Raw genomic sequence first — 16,952 nt, forward strand, 5'->3', positions numbered from 1 at the left:
TTTGTAGGCCAGGCCAAGACCAAAAAATAGTTTACAATGGCCACAAACGTGTACATGCTTTAAAATTCCAGTCAGTGTCATTGCCAAATGGACTCATCGCTCACCTGTACGGACCCGTAGGTACGTGAAAAATAATCATCATTTTTATCGTGCTGCTACAAGACTGCATGCCAAACTGCGAATAGTGCTTGCGATCTTGCTTGCTATTGTAGTATAGTAAATACTAGGAGTCTTATGCGCGCTTGGATTACACTAGTCTGATTAACTTTTACTAGCAGCCAGTAATTAATTATCCCCTTTACAGGGGTTCAAATTAAATGTATGTGTTAAATCTCTGATTGATGGAGAAGATAGATAGATTGATTGATTGATTGATTGATTGATTGATTGAGCCATTTTGTTGTTTTAAACTCACACAGAAGGCAAAAAACATGATGCAGCAATGCTTAAAGACTCTGGGCTACTGGACGATTTGGAGAGAAATGCATTCAGTCCTGTCACTGGCGAGGCCATGTGCATTTATGGCGACCCAGCATATCCACTGCGGCTCCACCTACAGCAACCATTTAGAGAAGCTCCACTCACTGCTCCCATGGTGCAGTTCAATAAGTCCATGAGCTCTGTGCGAACATCTGTGGAGTGGATTTTTGGTGACATTGTGGCATCATTTAAATTCCTTGATTTCAAGAAAAATCTTAAAATCGGGTTAAATGCTGTTGGCAAACACTATGTGGTTAGTGCATTATTACGAAATGCATTAACATGCATGTATGGAAACACCACTGCTACATTCTTTGACATTGAGCCACCCTCTCTTGAAGAATATTTTGCCTGAAGTTATAACCTGATTGTTTGATGACACACATGTAAGAACAATGGTCTGTAACACACCCTTGAGTCTGCTTTTCTCCCCGAAAAGGGTACCAAGCTTTTTTCCTCACTTTGTTCTGGAAGGGGTTTGACACCCTTTTGAAGAGTAAAAACGGAATTAAGGGAGCGTGTATAGATCATTGTTCTTACATGTGTGGGGGTTGACACTTACTCCAAAGAATGGGTGAATTAGCAAACTGACCTCAATTTTAAATGCTTCTATCCTGTAATTGATCATGAATTTCATCATAAAATTGTCAAAGTAGCTCATGTGGATCCACAGCTGCTTTGACGAAATACATTGCCAATAACAGGACAGATACATAAAAAACTAATATCAATTTGCTTTTTATATACTTACAAGTTTTAAAAATAACATGATAACTGTGGGGACTGTGGTTGTTTAATCACTTAATCTTCTGTACCAAAATAAAAAATAAGGGCTTGTGTTTAAATGCTCATTTACACTGTATGGCAAAGTTTATAGAGTTTTTAATCAAAATTTTATTTCAAAGTAATGTGCCCAGTTTGATATTATAGCAAGTCATGTAAATTTTAAAGTTCTATACATGACATTAATTTCTCAGCAGTAATATACCTTTTGAGGATAAGTAATTATAATGTATATGCTGGTATGAATAAATTGTGTCATCAACAAATTATATAAAATGTAATACAGAAAGCAAGAAGACATCACAACAATAAAAGATATGTTAAGCATAACAAATATGTAAGCAGTCAATTTAGTCACACTAACAAACTCCAACTGAAGTAGATGGTGATTTTTTTGATCAATGAAGTTAATACGTACCGGCCTGTTGCTTTAGTTGGGGCCAATACAATCATAGTTAAAAAAACAAATTTTTAAAAGAGTAGCTCGAAATATATCCAACAATATTGTAAATCTTCAAATAAGTGGTGCCCAGGGTACTTATTCCAAAGTTGGGTTAAAACAGTAGGGTGCTCATTCAAGTGGGACCCTTCTCAGTTCACTTTAAACATTTTCACAAGCTTAATTGAAGCAAGTATTAATGTTCTTTTCTGGGCCAGGGAAGGGGGCATTGTGCTTATTTCAATTTTTCTTCTCTAATATTGCCAGAAGCATCTTATACTGCTGTTGTTGCTGTTGAGCCATGTAGGTTTGCATTTGTAGCAACTGTTGCTGTTGTTGTTGCTGGAACTGTTGTTGTTGTTGTTGTTGCTGCTGCTGCTGTTGTAACAGCAGTTGCATCAGGCTGTTATGCTGCTTGTCAAGCAATTGTTGCCTCTCAGCCTCTTTCTCCAACTGCACAGATCTTATTTCTATATCTCTTTCTTTAAGTCTATTCTCTTCAGTTGCCCGCTCCCTCAAATGGGCCACCATTTCAGTTCCATTGGATCGCCTCTTTTTGGCCTTGTTTTGATTTTCACCATCCCCATCTGAAAGTGACCGTTTCTTTGTTTCACTCAATGACTCCATGGCTTTGAGCCTGAGATCCTTAGCTTGCTCTTGTTCTCTCTGTTTTTTCTCTCTTGCTTTGTCATCCTCCTCATCTCTTGACTGATCACAGGCCTCAGCTCTCTCTATGATTTCTTCAAGTAGCCTGTCCAGCTTGGTTGGCTCAGGACTGATGCCACTGGCTTTTAATTCTTGTGAAGTCTTTTTTTTTAATTTTTCCACCAAGACCATATAACGATCTCTTACAGACCTCTTGTTAACTTTAAACTCTGCTCTTTTGTTGAGAATGTTGGCAATTTTCTCCCATGCCTGTGCCCTGCCCACAGTCTTCTCTTTAGCCCTGTATGGCTCAGCCTGCAAGACTTTGTGGCACAGGAGAATGTCTTTCTCTTCACTCCATTCCATTTTACCACTGTTTTAAAACAATGCATGACATTTCAGCCTTTAAAAGACAACTTATACAAGTATCCCGTTAGCTTACATGAACATCATGCCCAGTCGATCTGATGTGATTAAAAAATGCAGTGTTAAACTTCTCTGTAGGATATGTAAATTAAGTCCCCCAATTAAACATTACTTGCAGTTTTCGAGCGTGCTCTCTAATTTTGGTAAAATTTATATTTTTCATTCCCAAGCTGAAAATCCTTCCTTTCCAAGCGAGTTTAGGCTAATTTAAATGCTCTATACAGAGGATAGTAGTACGTCAGTAAAGTAAATAATATGTATTCTACCAGTCAGCCAACAAATGGCATGGCCTGTATACAACTACCACAGTTGCTAACTATCTTGAATTCTCCCAACCAACCTCGTGTTTAGATGAGGCTATATAAACACGGAAAAAGTGCTCTATTACTTAAGCTTAAATAATATGCTTTACGTGTAAGATTAAGTTTATTAGATGCAACACACATTTTAGTTTCAAACCAATTTGGGCGGTATCACGGCTATCTACATTCTTCTATTAACCTCAGATATTCGTTTAACAAAGATTACTATAGAAAAAAGTGTGTACATTCGTATAGCTAGATGTCGCTTTTTGAGCCGGGCCGGACAGAAAAGATAAACAAAATAGGAACTGCCGACTGTTTGTTGCATAAAACTAACGGACGAATTTTCACATTTATTTGTTGTGGCGAAGTTAACTTTGACCTAAGGCTAAGAATTTTTTTTCTCAAAGTATGCATTACGCTAAGTTACTCGTACGACCTCAGAGACTTTCGTCCAAAAAAAAATTAAGCTGCATGACAACTAACCTCGAGGATCTGCTTGGACCAGCGTAATTTCCTCCTTCACAGGGAACTTGCAAGCTTGACATGACTACAAGTACAACAGCCGAGAAAATTTAATGTGGTTATCGGAGTGAGTGACATCAAATCATCTTCGAAGTACGGTAGTTTTAATCTCAAATCCACCTGTATTTCTGCGTTTTCTCCAGGACGTTAAACTAAGCGATCCTGCGTTGTCGACGTGACCTTTCATCAGGGACGGACGGTGTATCCATAGCAACAGCCAACGACAGCTGATAATTCACTTCCGGCGAACGTCCGTGACTTCCAACGTCGTCGATGCTTAAGGTCCCTACTGTTAAATCACAACGGCGACGTTCTCGACCCAGTTTCTTACCGGTATTTTTGCTGCTCGCCCCATTGTCAACAGACGTTCCCGTCCTCTTTCTAAATCTCTCTAATCTGTTTGTGTAGCCGACCGTTGTTTTATAGTGAATGTACCAGATTTGCCGTTTGCCTCACCTAGAGTGATATATTGCTGACTATGCACATAACTCATTGATAAATAAACGTTGAATTACTTTACCTGTGGTGCATAGTCGTCCTTTTGCCTCAAAAAAAAATTTTTTTTTGAGCGATTTTGAATGACTGATTTCGTCGTTAATATAATGCATTAAAGCATTATATTAACGACGAAAGGCAGAAGTACTATCGTTCTTTAGCTGTTCACTTTGGTTCGAGTAACTCTAAAGCTAACAATTTTGACATAGCTGTTAGGCAAATTGGTAATGTTTTAATTCAGTTATTTGCGCTCCATGTATGCTATGTAAATTATTTAAGCAATAATTCCTACTTTGTATGAGTTTACCATGGTGATAAACCACTTGGGACGTCTGAAACACCTGGAAGTGTCTTTCCTTTCTCCTCAGCTGACTGTGTTGATCTGGATCTGGGAATGGAAAATGGAGCAATTCCTGACAGTGGAATAACTGCTTCATCTGAACTAAGTGCCAACACACCAGCCAAGAATGGTAGACTGAACTACACATCAGGATCATCATGGTGTGCAAGAACAAGTGACACTAACCCATATTTACAGATTGATCTACAGACATTTCATATCATCTGTGCTGTGTCGACACAAGGGAATTCTCAAGAAGATCAGTGGGTTATGAACTACACACTACAGTTATCTACAGATGGTATAACTTGGACAGATTACAAGGAAGGTGGAACAGTTGAGGTAAAATTTGAAAGATCATGTCACATTACTTTTATTGATATTTTCAGTTTAAGCAAATAAAAATTCAACTTAAGATGCCTCTTCCTTTGAAATTTCTTCCAGAATGAAGTCACATTCCTGATTAGATCTGACTGAGAATGTTAATTTCTGAATCAATAAAGAAAATTATAGAGGCAGATTTCATGTCACTATGTTGAGGAAAAATACAGAGGAAAGCTTTTTTCCCTAGGCCACCCCTGAGATTCTTTAGATTTCCAATTGAAAATAACATTAGCTGTCAAAACTGAATGTCACCGAACTTGTGAAAGTTAATTTGAAAATACTTTCTTACATTTGGTTAAAAATATCCTTACAACTTTTTATTTAAGTTGTTACTTTTGATTTCAGACCTTTCAGGGAAATAATGACAGGACCTCAGAGGTAAAACATGTTCTTTATGAAAGTGTTGGAGCACGCTACCTGCGAATCTTTCCAAATGTTTACTATGGTGCTAGGTGTTTAAGAATGGAGGTGTCTGGTGTTAAGCGAAAACCAGGTTATTATTTTACTCATTGCCTTTTGCCACATAAAATTAAGAAGTCAAATTTTAAAAAAAAAATTTTTAATGATTATGTAAAAAATAAGTTTATATTTAACAAATATATTTATGATATATGATGAGATATATGAAAATTGGTTTCATCAGAGTAAGAGTGCTTTTCATGACTCAGGCTTTGCATTCTATATATCATCTTCATTGAAGGCTTCAGGCATTTCATAACTGATGTGTGAGAGTGATTTTAAAGATCAAAAATAGATACACACAGAGGACATGAAATCATAAACCAGATGTAATTTAATGCAATGATGTAAAACCATATATAAAAAATGACGTTGAATATTCTCTTTGCACACTCAATTCCTAACATGCTAGACATCTCTATCCAGACTGTAAGTTAATTCATAAATGGTGACAGTTGTGGTATCCATGCATGCTTCCTTGTTCAATAACTGAAATTCATAATTGTATATGTAGTATCAGGAACAAAGATTGCACACTATTTCCCAATAAAGAATTTATTTACAGCAGAGTGAAACTAAAAAGGGAGATAATTCCAATGTATAGAAAGTTTCATGGTCAAAATTATCTTTTGAGGAAAATTAGCTCCTATGCTGGGGACTGACATGCAGGCTGCACACAAATCCTATCAGCTTATTCCTTTTTATGTACTCTAACAATTTTGAGAACTTCAGACTATATGTATTTCATCCAGCAAGGATAAGTCAATTAACTCTAACACTGGTTTATCTTAGCAGGCTGATGATACAAAACTAGAACCTTAGTTGATATTTTTTTTCTTTTCTGTCTTTACACAGTAAATGTTGCCCTTGGCAAGGCCACAATTCAGTCTTCAACATTCAACAATACTCAGTTGGGTGTGTCAGGTGTGTCAGGGAAAGCAGTGGATGGTAATTCTGATACTGAATTTAAAAATGGAGGCTGTACACATACTCAGCAAGACAATCCAAGCTGGTGGAGAGTTGACATGGGTTCAGAGGTGCCAGTCTCTGACATATTCATAGTCAACAGATTTTCAACATTGCCTGATGTGATGGCCAGAAGTGAAAACTATAGCATCACATTGGGTAAGAAGTCTCTATACTTTTCATACAATCAAGATGGGATAAGATTAAGATAAAAGGGTACAACAAAAGTATTATACAAAGGCATTTCCATTGTGCAAGGTCGGAAAACGATAGTTGTATGCCCAATCTCAACCATTTCTATGCAGCAGTTTAATCATGCACAAGTACACATGCACAGGTCCCGTCTCCTGCAGGGTTGAGGTAGGAGACATTAATTTCCCACGCACGAGATTACTGTGTGATGGATGTCCTTCCCTGGGGTGGGATGAGTGGGAAGGTGAGATCGATATAGACTGAAGCGGCTGCCAGAGGCGCCTAAGGAAATGCCGACGTCTGTTCTCAACCTTAACAACATTTCATTGTAACAAAGCTGTAATTCAGTTCTCTGCAAAAAGGTTTGAATAAACATCATTTTAGTACATATTAGTACAAGTAATATTACATGAATATGAAGGAAAATGTTGTAGAGAGAGTTATTTGGCTTTTTTAGTTCAATGTTTCTGTTGCTTCTGAATAGAGCGATTCGAGCCCTTAACAACCTTTGCTTATTAAAATTAATCATCATAATTAGTTGCTTCAAACAATAATGATGGATATAAATTCTGTTTATTGTTGAGGTTCATTTATGTGTACATATGCATGCATGAAAAATTTATTTTCCTGTAGTTTGAAATCATGGTTACGAAAACCCAGTTATGAGGGGGTAAACAAATTTATATTATTAATAAATGCATGTAATAATAATAATTATAATAATAATTGTAATAATAATAATAATAACGGTTTATTCACAGTATATCCACATAAAAGGTGTGGCTCTTCATCTGTGAAGGCCTACGATACTAATATTTAATATTGAAACTAAATTATAATGACTAACTCAATTGTAATAAAAACTATACATGAAATGTGAATATGTAGAATGTACTGGTTGGTGGTTGGTTTTTGTCTTTTCAAGGAAGACAAAGCGTGTGCCTTGCAGAGCCTGCAGTATTCTTTAAAATCTGTGCAATTTCTTATATTTTCTGACAATTCATTCAAGTCATGGCTGCTGAATGCTGAAAGGCACCTTGTACAAATGGAACATAAAGCCTTGGAGCAACACTGGAATAAAGATTCCTAACGGGTTTAACAACTTGCAGATTTAAATGGGAGGGCCAGTTATCAGAATACAGTGCTTTAAAAATAGGTTTTAGTAACAAGTAGTCCCTTAGCTCCAGGATAGGTAGCCAGCCAAGATCCAAAATGGTAGATATACTGTTTACATATTACAAGTGACAAAACTAGCCATAGCGAACTGGAGCCTCTGTAGTCTAGCTGAGAGGAACTTTGGTAGTGGATAAAAAACAGTGTCACAGTAGTTTATTTTAGACAGAATTAATGTTTACCAAATGCACGTATACATTAGTTTATTGTATATTTGTTATTTGCAGTACATTGAGATGAACTGTTATTTTTTTTTTAAACTATCAGGTAGCAACTCACAAGTAGCAAAGAACCCTCAGTGTAAAGGACTCTACAGTTTTGTTAACTTCAAGGCATCAGCTGTTTGTTTCACCAACCCACTAACAACTGGCAGATACATAGGGATATCAACAGTAAAGAAACAACTTCTTCAACTCTGTGAAGTGGAAATCAATTTGCGAGGTACATGAATGTCATTTAACACAGAGATTGGTACTGTGTCAGGATGTTTGTAGCCAAATTTTTAAAGGGATGTTAAATTTTAGTGACACCTTTAGTTTCAAAATCTTTTTTGACCACAGATATGTGACCAGATTCTGATGAACATACTTGCATGTATCATTTCAGATAATCTTGCATTTAGAAAACAAACAAATCAAAGTAGTGTACAGTATGGTGGTGTGAGTAGCAGGGCAGTTGATGGTATAAGTGACCCAAACTGGAAAACTGGAAGCTGTACCCACACTGGCAGAGATTACAACCCTTGGTGGAGAGTTGACCTGGGACAGGTTGAACCAGTTTCAGAAGTATACTTAGTCAATCAAGTAGACGAATGGTTTTACAGACAGAGTAATTTTGAGATCAGAGTGGGTAGGTTAGATCAGTTTTGAAATTGTGATATACCATGGGGCCAACAGGTTTCATTCAATCATACCACCAGTTAAAATGTGAAGACCATGTAAGAACCACAGACGATAAATGTAGAGAATCTGCTGACTGTTGCTAAATTTTGTAACTCATTTTATCTAAAGTACCCTTTTAACAGACCTTTTTCAAAAATTATATCAAAAATTTCTATAGCCCCTTTTTTCTGTGAAAAATCGAAGAGTTCAAAATACGCCTAGATGGCCATTGTCACCCCCCCCCTTCCTGTAAAGCAATGAAAAATTATAGAACCTCAGCAACTTTGTACGTTTTAACACGATACAATCCCACTTTTAATTTTGTGTGCTAGCAGATGGCCCTTTTATCCCATGGAAATTATTAATGTCTTGCTATGTTGTTACGTTTTACTCTTAACAGTAAGTGCCCTGTTGAAATAAAGTACTTCGCATCTTTTTCGCAGAGGTAAAATGAAAGTCAACTTAAGTGGACCATGAAGAGGTCTACCATATATACTTACAAATCATGATATACATCATCTTAAAGCTTTATCCTTGTATTTTAATTCCTCCATTTCTCTATCTTGGCCTGTTATAAGTGGCATGTTCAGGTTTAACCTTTATCCTTGTAGTTTAATTCCTCAAAGTTTCTTTCTTGGCCTGCCACAACCTCGGTCCCAGGGTCTCTCACCTTCCCGCCCCCTGGAGCGAGCGAGGAGAGATCCTGATTTAGGCTGGCACGTGTCTCCCAGATTTTAGGAGGTTTCAAATTAGCGGTTTGAGGGAGAGGCAGATAAGTGGAATTTTCTCTCCACTTAGTTCAATAGCGAGCGTAGCTCATTCGCAATCAAAACAAATTACACGTAAAGCGCTTCGAACCGAATGTCAACTGAGAATATTCCGCAGACACCCAAAAAGATCAGTAAATCTTTCACTACGGTAAATATCGATTGTTGCAGGCTTTGTAAATCAGTTGAAGACGTATCTTGCTCTATGCGACATTTATGGCCGGTCGTTGAGACAAGAAAATTTTTTCCACATCTACTATGTAGGCCTTGAAAAGACGCTTGAAAAAAATTTTATTTCTTTCAAAACGGTGATCAGTGAAAGTCAGAGTTTTATCGAAACGGTGAAGCGATGTACTGAAATATCACAATCTGTGTCACGCACCCTGGCTATGATGCAAGCGAATCTGAGAGAAGCCGTCGCGGTCTAAATTTCGTAAAAGCACCAACACAAATGCAGTCTTTGGCTGGAAAAGAGGTAAACAACTGTATCTTCGATAGTTTTACGAAAGGTGACAAATTTCTTTCAGAATGAGCTACTTTCGATTGACTCAACCGCTGTCAGATATGTTTGCGAAGATGTTGTCCATGACTAGGAAAATTCATACAGAATTTTTTTTTGTGCTCGTCTAACCGATCTCTCTTTTTCTAGTACCTATTTCCTTCAGAAGAGGAAAACTATGCACCCGCGATTGCGTGTAACTGTTCTCTTTCCTTTGTTTACATAATTTGACGTGCCACTGTTCAATTTAGTCACAAAAAAACCTACGGCTGCCGGTGCTCGTTCTTTAATAAAGGTATTCAAAGGCGAAACAACATAAACAACTGGACGAAATGACAAGGAAGGTACAGGTTGTTGGCTGTTTCACTTCTCGAAGAGGAGTGAAAAATTAAGAAGATGAAAAATCAAAGATTTACCGTCTCCCGTTGGTATTAAAAACGGCCACAACATCTCTGCCCGAATATATCGCTTCTAAACACTGGACTTGTTTAGGTTTTAAATTAAGGTTACAATACCAACTCCGAGATATAGCGACTTGAAGGCTGCTATAAAACGTGGCGACCTGAACAACGATAGCGTCGATTTGAAGATGACAAAGGATAAGAGGCAGAAAGTCGAACAAACAAACGACTCGTCCCTAAGGTTTTTTTTTTGCTGTCTAAACACGTGACCAGCCTAAACCAGGGTTTCTCCTCGCTCGCTCCAGGGGGCAGGAAGATGAGAGACCCTGGGAACGAGGTTGGTCCTGCCATGGGGTCTGCCATATAAACTAATAAATCATAATATACATCATCTCAAAGCTTTATCCTTATATTTTAATTCCTCCTATTCTGTATCTTGGCTCGCTATAAGTGGCATGTCCAGCTCTAAGCTTTATTCTTGTTGTTTAATTCCTCAAAGTTTCGTTCTTGGCCCGCCATAAGTGGCGCGTCCAGCTTGAAAGTAGTGCGGGCTAAAATGACAAAAAATGTAAAGTGATCTGTTGAATGGCTGTCACATAAAAGGTCAAGGCCAATCTTTCAGCTTGGCAAGGAGTGTACCAAATACATGACCTCTTGCATGACAACCATTCAATGGATCGCATTACATTTTTTGTCATTTTAGTCCAAATTTTTTAAAACAGAACCCTTTTATATCATTTTCGAAAAAGGTTTGTTAAATGGGTCCTTTAGAAAAAATAATAGGAATTACAACATTTTGCAGCTGTCAGTGGATTCTTGATATTCATGGTCAGAACCTCAAAAATTTTTTAACACATTGCCAACATTATGAGATAGCCTTGCAATGTTGGAAGTGTATTAAAACGTTTTTAAATTGTCTGTACATTTTAACTGATGGTCTTCAAGCCATGTTATCTATATGTCATTTGTTTCGTAGTTAATTATCGCTTTCCTTCAGGTTTGCATGAGTAAAAATTATTTTGATGGAATAATGGAAGCTGGTCTCGGAATCTAAGGTCTAGTTTCTAGCCCCAACTTTACATTGTATTCTGAGGCTGAAACCTCACTCGCATTCTCCCTTTAAACTGAGGAATAAACAATTTAAATGGATGCTATAATGGAGTTACCCCTTGTGTTGTGTTTTCACTATGTTCACCGGGGTCCAGTCATTTAAATGATTGCTAATACTGTAACCTCCAGAGGTTACTAGTGGGGTGGAGTAGACAAGTCAAATGCATGGTAGAAATCAAAGTTTAATTATGTAAATGCAGTTGGTAATCAAATTCATAAACTGGAAAAAGAAATGGGTGTGAAATAATGTTGAATTATACGGATGAAAAGGGGGGAGTTGCGATTGTAGTTGCAAGATTCTGATTGAAGGTGGGGGCTGAATTTGTGAATTGAATCAAAAATAATACAGCTGAAAGTAAACTTAAGATACGAGGATGGAAAGCTAGGACAGGGATTGAGGTCAACGAGCAGGACTGGGTGGAACCTCGTCGTGGCCGCCAAAACAAATTACTTAAGATATTAATCAATTCCCGCACAAGACAGCAATGCCAACACTTCTACAATGGCCACCTTTAAAGACGTAAGAAATCTTCTTTTGGAGTGTTACAATGACGGCATGATAGATGACGATGAATTTATTCTATTGTACAAAGGAAGCTACTCCAAGAATCCTGAATTTCCATGCGAATGGTAGATTGATTAGATTTGGATGTGATGGATGATACCGAATGCAAAACTGAATTTCACTTTGGAAAAACTGAAATTCACTACTTGCAGAAGTGCTGAATATTCCTGAAACGTTTGCTTGCCATCAAGGTACATCAACTTAGGGAATCAAAAGGCTTTGTCTGCTTTTAAGGCGATGGACCTACCCTTGTCAATACTCTGATTTGATCCACCATTTCGGGCGACCAGTACCAGAGCTTAGCATGATCTACAACAATGTTTTGAATTTCGTTTACAACATACACGGCCACAGAATAAGGCATTGAAACAATACACTTCTTAATCCTGCTAGTCTTGAGAAATAGGCACCTTAAGCAACAGACGTTGCCAGCCTCACGACGGTAACCGGAAACGTGAAAGTTCTTTGGAGTCCCCATTGCGCATGTACAACACGTTGTGACTTGCCGTTGTCCCAAAGTCGAGAACGAGAGAACGTGGTGTTTCACTTCGTGACGAGAACGTGAGTACTTACTCTGTTGTTTTGATCCCTTTATGCTTACTTTCCGACTAATTCAATTTCGAAATTGGGTAAAATTACATAATGACTGATTTTATGGTTGAAATAATGTTCTTCAAGTATTATTAGGCTCTTTTATTTTAAAATTATTTTCGTATGCCGAACTACCTTCCAGCGAAGAGGTTGCTTTCATTCAACGGAATACTTAGTTGTCTTTTCCGATTTTCTCAATGTATAAGCGGTAGATTTTTATAGCTTGAATTAAGTCATCTTTGTAGTTTTTTCCTCTTGATCTTCCATTTAATACAGAAACTTTTTTAATCCACTCAAATTAATTTTTTATTTAGTGTGGAAATCAGCAAGTTTACAAGCCGACAAATACTCGCTCGCACGAGATGACTGTGTTCTTCGCAACATGTATTTTTTTCGACACTTGAATCAAAATAGCTGACAAAAATGAGTATACAATCGATTGCAATTGATCGCTTTCACATTACTCATATAACATGAAAACAATTTCTGTCTTTCATATGCCATGGCAGAAGGACTCTTATAAGTTTGATAGTTTGTAATTTTTCACGATAATAATTTCAAAAGCGGTGTGTCTATTATTAGAAAAGCTTTAATGCTATAAGGCTTGATTTCGTCGGGATATTTTTCAAATATAGTTTATGTTTTACTCGTAGATGGAGTGGACAGAACTAAAGGACCTCATGTTGGTGAGAGAAATCCTAACAAATAATCCCTTTATATTCAATCCTGGTTCTAAAGAGCGTGGCTCAGCATGGAGCCTAACTGCCCAGAATCTTGACACACATCCAGGATTTACAGTTTCTCAGAGAGCTGTCCGGGATCGTTATGGAATCCTCGAGAAAAAAGCAACGAAGCGACAACGCGAAATTCAAAACGGCATTGGGATATCTCCCGAAGATTCGGAGCTCGATTTAGCCCTTGAAGAAGTTATATAAAAATGGGAAGCGGCTGAGCAAGAGTTCCAGACTGATTACCAAAACAAGGCAAAAAAACTTGAAAAGGACAAAGAAACAGCTGAAGAGATGCGGAAAATTTCCATGGAAACTTTTGGTGCTTCTAAGAAGAAGAAAGCTGAACCAGATGAGTCGCCGGAAGAGAAGCATTGTAAAAAGAGGAGGGGTGGCAGCGACACAGTCCAATTCTTAAAGGAGCATAGTGAGATCAAGTTTCAGTTTAAAAGAGAAGAACTTGAAGCTAAGAAAAATGAGCAGTCGCTTTTAACTGAGTAACAGAAGCAACAGCAACAGATGATGTCTATGTTGCAGCAACAACTACAGCAACAGAATGAACAACAACAGCAGATGCAGCAACAACTGCAACAGGGGTAGACCATGTTTATGGAATCTCAGAACCAGCAAGCGCAGCTTATGCCTACCTTATTTCAGAAAATGTCAGAACACAAATAGAGTGCAAGGTTGTTGTCTTAAACATTGTTTTAATAATTCATTTAATGAATAATGTTTGCATCCTCCAGCAACTAATCTAGAACTTTGTTGTGTTATTGATAATTTAAAAAGTATTGCTTGAGGCCTTAGAACATTTGGTACATGTATTTCTTCCCTCATTTTCTTGTGTTTACATTCAGGGAGCTTGTATACCTACTTGACGCGAATTAAGATAGGATCGCATGACTATTGGCAAAAACGTTTGTTCATTGTTTATTTCACAAGATATCATTCAATAATATTCCTCACTGACACTGTGTTACAAACAGATAATTTAAGAGAAATAATTATAAATATTTGGAGGGTCGGGATCAAAAAAGGTGGATGTGGTGTTTCCATACAAGCATGTTATTGCATTCCTGAGCAAAGCAGAAACAGTGTACATTTTTCCCACTGAGCTCAAACCTATCTTTAAGTTTTATTTAAAATCAAGAAACTTAACATCGTTGATTACATCGCTGAAAAGCCACTCTACTGAAGAATGAACGGCACTCATTAAAGTATTAAAATCCTCCATCTGCTGGGTGAGAACCACATTTCTGAAGGGAGCTTGGAGATGGATTCTCAGTGGGTATGCTGGGTCTCCATACAGGCACAAAGGGTCCCCAGCCGGGTCGAAAGAGTTCCTAGCTAACTCGTTGTACACCCCGGAATCGTAAGCATTCCGCTGTCATGCCTCTTGCCCTCTTTAACGACAAAAAAAAAGAAGAATATGACATAATAAGAACAACATGTTTATGTCAAGCCCTTCTCCTTTTTTTGTAGATCCGCTCTCCCTCCTTCTAACTTGTCCAAAAGCGTATCACAGTAACTCCATCCTATACCAACGTTTCTGTGGTACTCATTTGTAATTCTATCATTTCATTTGTAGTTTCATAAAGTGCAAGAAAACACATAATCTAAGCAAAAATACAGCCAACGACACAAAAAATAGAAGAGTGCTACCTTCAGGTTAAGACTCATAACCCCGGAAATTAAATTACATTTAGCTTCCTAATTACCGTACTTTTTGAATGTAAGTATATTTCCACTCACCAATTGGGCCATATAAGTTGGCAATGAGAGCATTTGGAGTCGCATTAGATTGGAATTTCGAGGCATATAACTTTGTGGCCATTGTAGACGATTCGTTGATTTTGGAGTGGGCGGCAAATAGGGCGAACAGTTCCGTCAATGAAGCCCCAGCAGTTATTCAACGCCGCACCCTTTCGATGGATTGCATCTGCATATGTCCGCAGAGAGGCACGAGAGAGGAATGACTGATTAAAATCAGTAAGGTGGTGGCCATGTTCGGTGTAAATCCAGTCTGAAACAACGTTGGTCATCATGCTTAGCTCTGGAACAGGTCGGCCAAATCTTGGTATCATGTCACTGTGACGACAAGGAAACGCAAGTCGTTTAAGCAGCATACAAAGGCCTTCCATTCCATTACACACGGACCTCTGCAAGCAGCGGAAAATAGGTGGAATGCCAAGAGCGTCGGCCAAAATGGGAAAATCCCTCTTCCAACACGAAATTTTGCTATGCATTCTTCGTCGCTAAGATTCTCCAACGAGAATTCCTCGTAGTTGACGTGCGAAAATGGTGGATTTTTTGGCTGGTTTACGTCGTAAAGAATGGCAAATTCATTTGCCTTTGTCACTTTTTTTATAAAGGAAGCTAAAAGTAAATCTTGGGTTTCCAGCAAGCTCGACATGACCGGACAATACGGAGGAATCGAGAACTTTATTGTGAATTTTGAACACCCCGCTAAATTTGCATAGCTCGCTTTGCGCGGCGTCGCGTTTTTCGCGCGCTTTGCTTAAGGATGGCAACTCGCAGTTGCGACTGCAACCTAAAGCCGTTCTATCCCCAGTTTCTTATCGGTCGTCACGTCGCCGTCGTCAACAAAAACGTCTGTTGCTTAAGGTGCCTAATATGCTCAGCTATCTACAACACTGAAAGGTGCAGCACTGGATAACTGCATAGGATTCATAGATGGAACAGTACGTCAGACCAATTTGTCGTCCTGGGGAATTACAAAGAGCGGTTTACAATGGACAAAAACGTGTCCATGCCCTGAAATCTCAGTCCATCACGATGCCTAATGGTATCATCGCAAGCATGTTCGGGCCTGTAGGTAAGACTTACTTCAGTGTTAGAAAACTCAGTGGGAGGTAAGTGATTTTTGGTCATGTCGTTTTCTTCATTTGCTACTCAGAAGCTCTTAGCTATGTCATTTGTTTCAAGGGTTAGCGCTCTCTAAAATGGTTTCTTTGCTCTGAAATGGTTTCTATGTTTGTCAAATTTCATTCAGAAGGAAGAAAACATGATGCTGGGATGTTGGCAGATTCCGGACTCCTAAATGACCTGCAGCAGTATGCATTTTCCTCCACGGGTCAACTGATGTGTCTCTATGGTGACCCAGCTTACCCTCTCCGCATCCACCTTCAAGCGCCCTTCAGGAATGCTATCTTAACTCCTGCCATGCAAGCCTTTAACTCCTCTATGAGTACTGTGCGCGAATCAGTAGAATAGCTTTTCGGGGATATTGTGAACTAATTTAAATGTATGGATTTTAATAAGAATTTAAAAATCGGTGTAAGCTCGGTGGGAACGATATACATTGTCAGTGCAATGCCGTAACCTGCTCAAATGGAAACCTTACTTCAGAGGTTCTTTATTTGGATCCCCCAACCCTTGAAGAGCACTTTGTTTAAGATTAGATCACTTAGATGATCATAAAGCAGAATAGAAAGACTTAAAAAGTGGATGTTCTCATTCATAAAATCCAGAATATCTCTCCATAATTTCTGCACACTTTTACATCACATTAACTCTCCCTTATTTCACTTGACAAACCTTAAAGCTCAAACTATTCTTTTAATTGAGGAATGACATGCCATAACAAAAAAATTTTATTGTAAAAGCAATTGAAAGAGTGAACACTGCAATAAAACAACAAGGGCTATTGTTCTCAACTAAGCAGCAATATTTTAATAACTTAATTGTATAATTTCATAGTAAACAAAACTGTGTAACTTGTCAAGTTGAGTGTGAACTCATCAACAATAAAGATTGTTGGCATATGATTAAGATTAAGAA

General features: G+C 38.1%; 3 protein-coding genes and 3 pseudogenes across 3 annotated transcripts in view; 4 read left to right on the forward strand and 2 right to left on the reverse strand.

Moving 5' to 3' along the window:
• The window catches only part of LOC111347227 (receptor-type tyrosine-protein phosphatase S), a 45,349-nt gene that overhangs the window by 6,596 nt on the left and 21,801 nt on the right, over positions 1–16,952 (forward strand). Inside the window, exons 2-6 of the mRNA XM_088737368.1 lie at positions 4,464–4,777; positions 5,165–5,312; positions 6,134–6,403; positions 7,877–8,050; positions 8,216–8,458. Of these exons, the coding sequence (XP_088593494.1) occupies positions 4,464–4,777; positions 5,165–5,312; positions 6,134–6,403; positions 7,877–8,050; positions 8,216–8,458 (1,149 nt within the window). The remainder of the gene's footprint in view (positions 1–4,463; positions 4,778–5,164; positions 5,313–6,133; positions 6,404–7,876; positions 8,051–8,215; positions 8,459–16,952) is intronic.
• Positions 405–1,597, forward strand: LOC148719835 (uncharacterized). The gene has a single exon (XM_088737499.1). It carries the CDS (start codon positions 443–445, stop codon positions 833–835), a length of 393 nt encoding a protein of 130 aa, XP_088593625.1. The 5' UTR covers positions 405–442; the 3' UTR covers positions 836–1,597.
• Positions 1,351–4,058, reverse strand: LOC148719836 (uncharacterized). The gene is made up of 3 exons (XM_088737473.1): positions 3,721–4,058; positions 3,562–3,625; positions 1,351–2,720 (listed from the first exon to the last, which is right to left on the reverse strand). Exons 1-3 carry the CDS (start codon positions 3,785–3,787, stop codon positions 1,943–1,945), a joined length of 909 nt encoding a protein of 302 aa, XP_088593599.1. The 5' UTR covers positions 3,788–4,058; the 3' UTR covers positions 1,351–1,942.
• Positions 8,465–16,894, forward strand: LOC148719837 (uncharacterized; annotated as a pseudogene).
• LOC148719838 (uncharacterized) lies at positions 12,742–13,829 on the forward strand (annotated as a pseudogene).
• Positions 14,143–15,951, reverse strand: LOC148719839 (uncharacterized; annotated as a pseudogene).

The sequence above is a fragment of the Stylophora pistillata genome, chromosome 11 (assembly GCF_964205215.1).
Source record: "Stylophora pistillata chromosome 11, jaStyPist1.2, whole genome shotgun sequence".
Classification (NCBI taxonomy): domain Eukaryota; kingdom Metazoa; phylum Cnidaria; class Anthozoa; order Scleractinia; family Pocilloporidae; genus Stylophora; species Stylophora pistillata.

Coding starts and splice junctions, on each gene's coding strand:
- LOC148719836 (XM_088737473.1), bottom strand. CDS start 3,787: ATGAAAGGTCACGTCGACAACGCAGGATCGCTTAGTTTAACGTCCTGG. Junction 3,626..3,720: donor GAGAAAACGCAGAAATACAG/GTGGATTTGAGA, acceptor TTGTACTTGTAG/TCATGTCAAGCTTGCAAGTT. Junction 2,721..3,561: donor GGTCCAAGCAGATCCTCGAG/GTTAGTTGTCAT, acceptor GTTTTAAAACAG/TGGTAAAATGGAATGGAGTG.
- LOC148719835 (XM_088737499.1), top strand. CDS start 443: ATGCTTAAAGACTCTGGGCTACTGGACGATTTGGAGAGAAATGCATTC.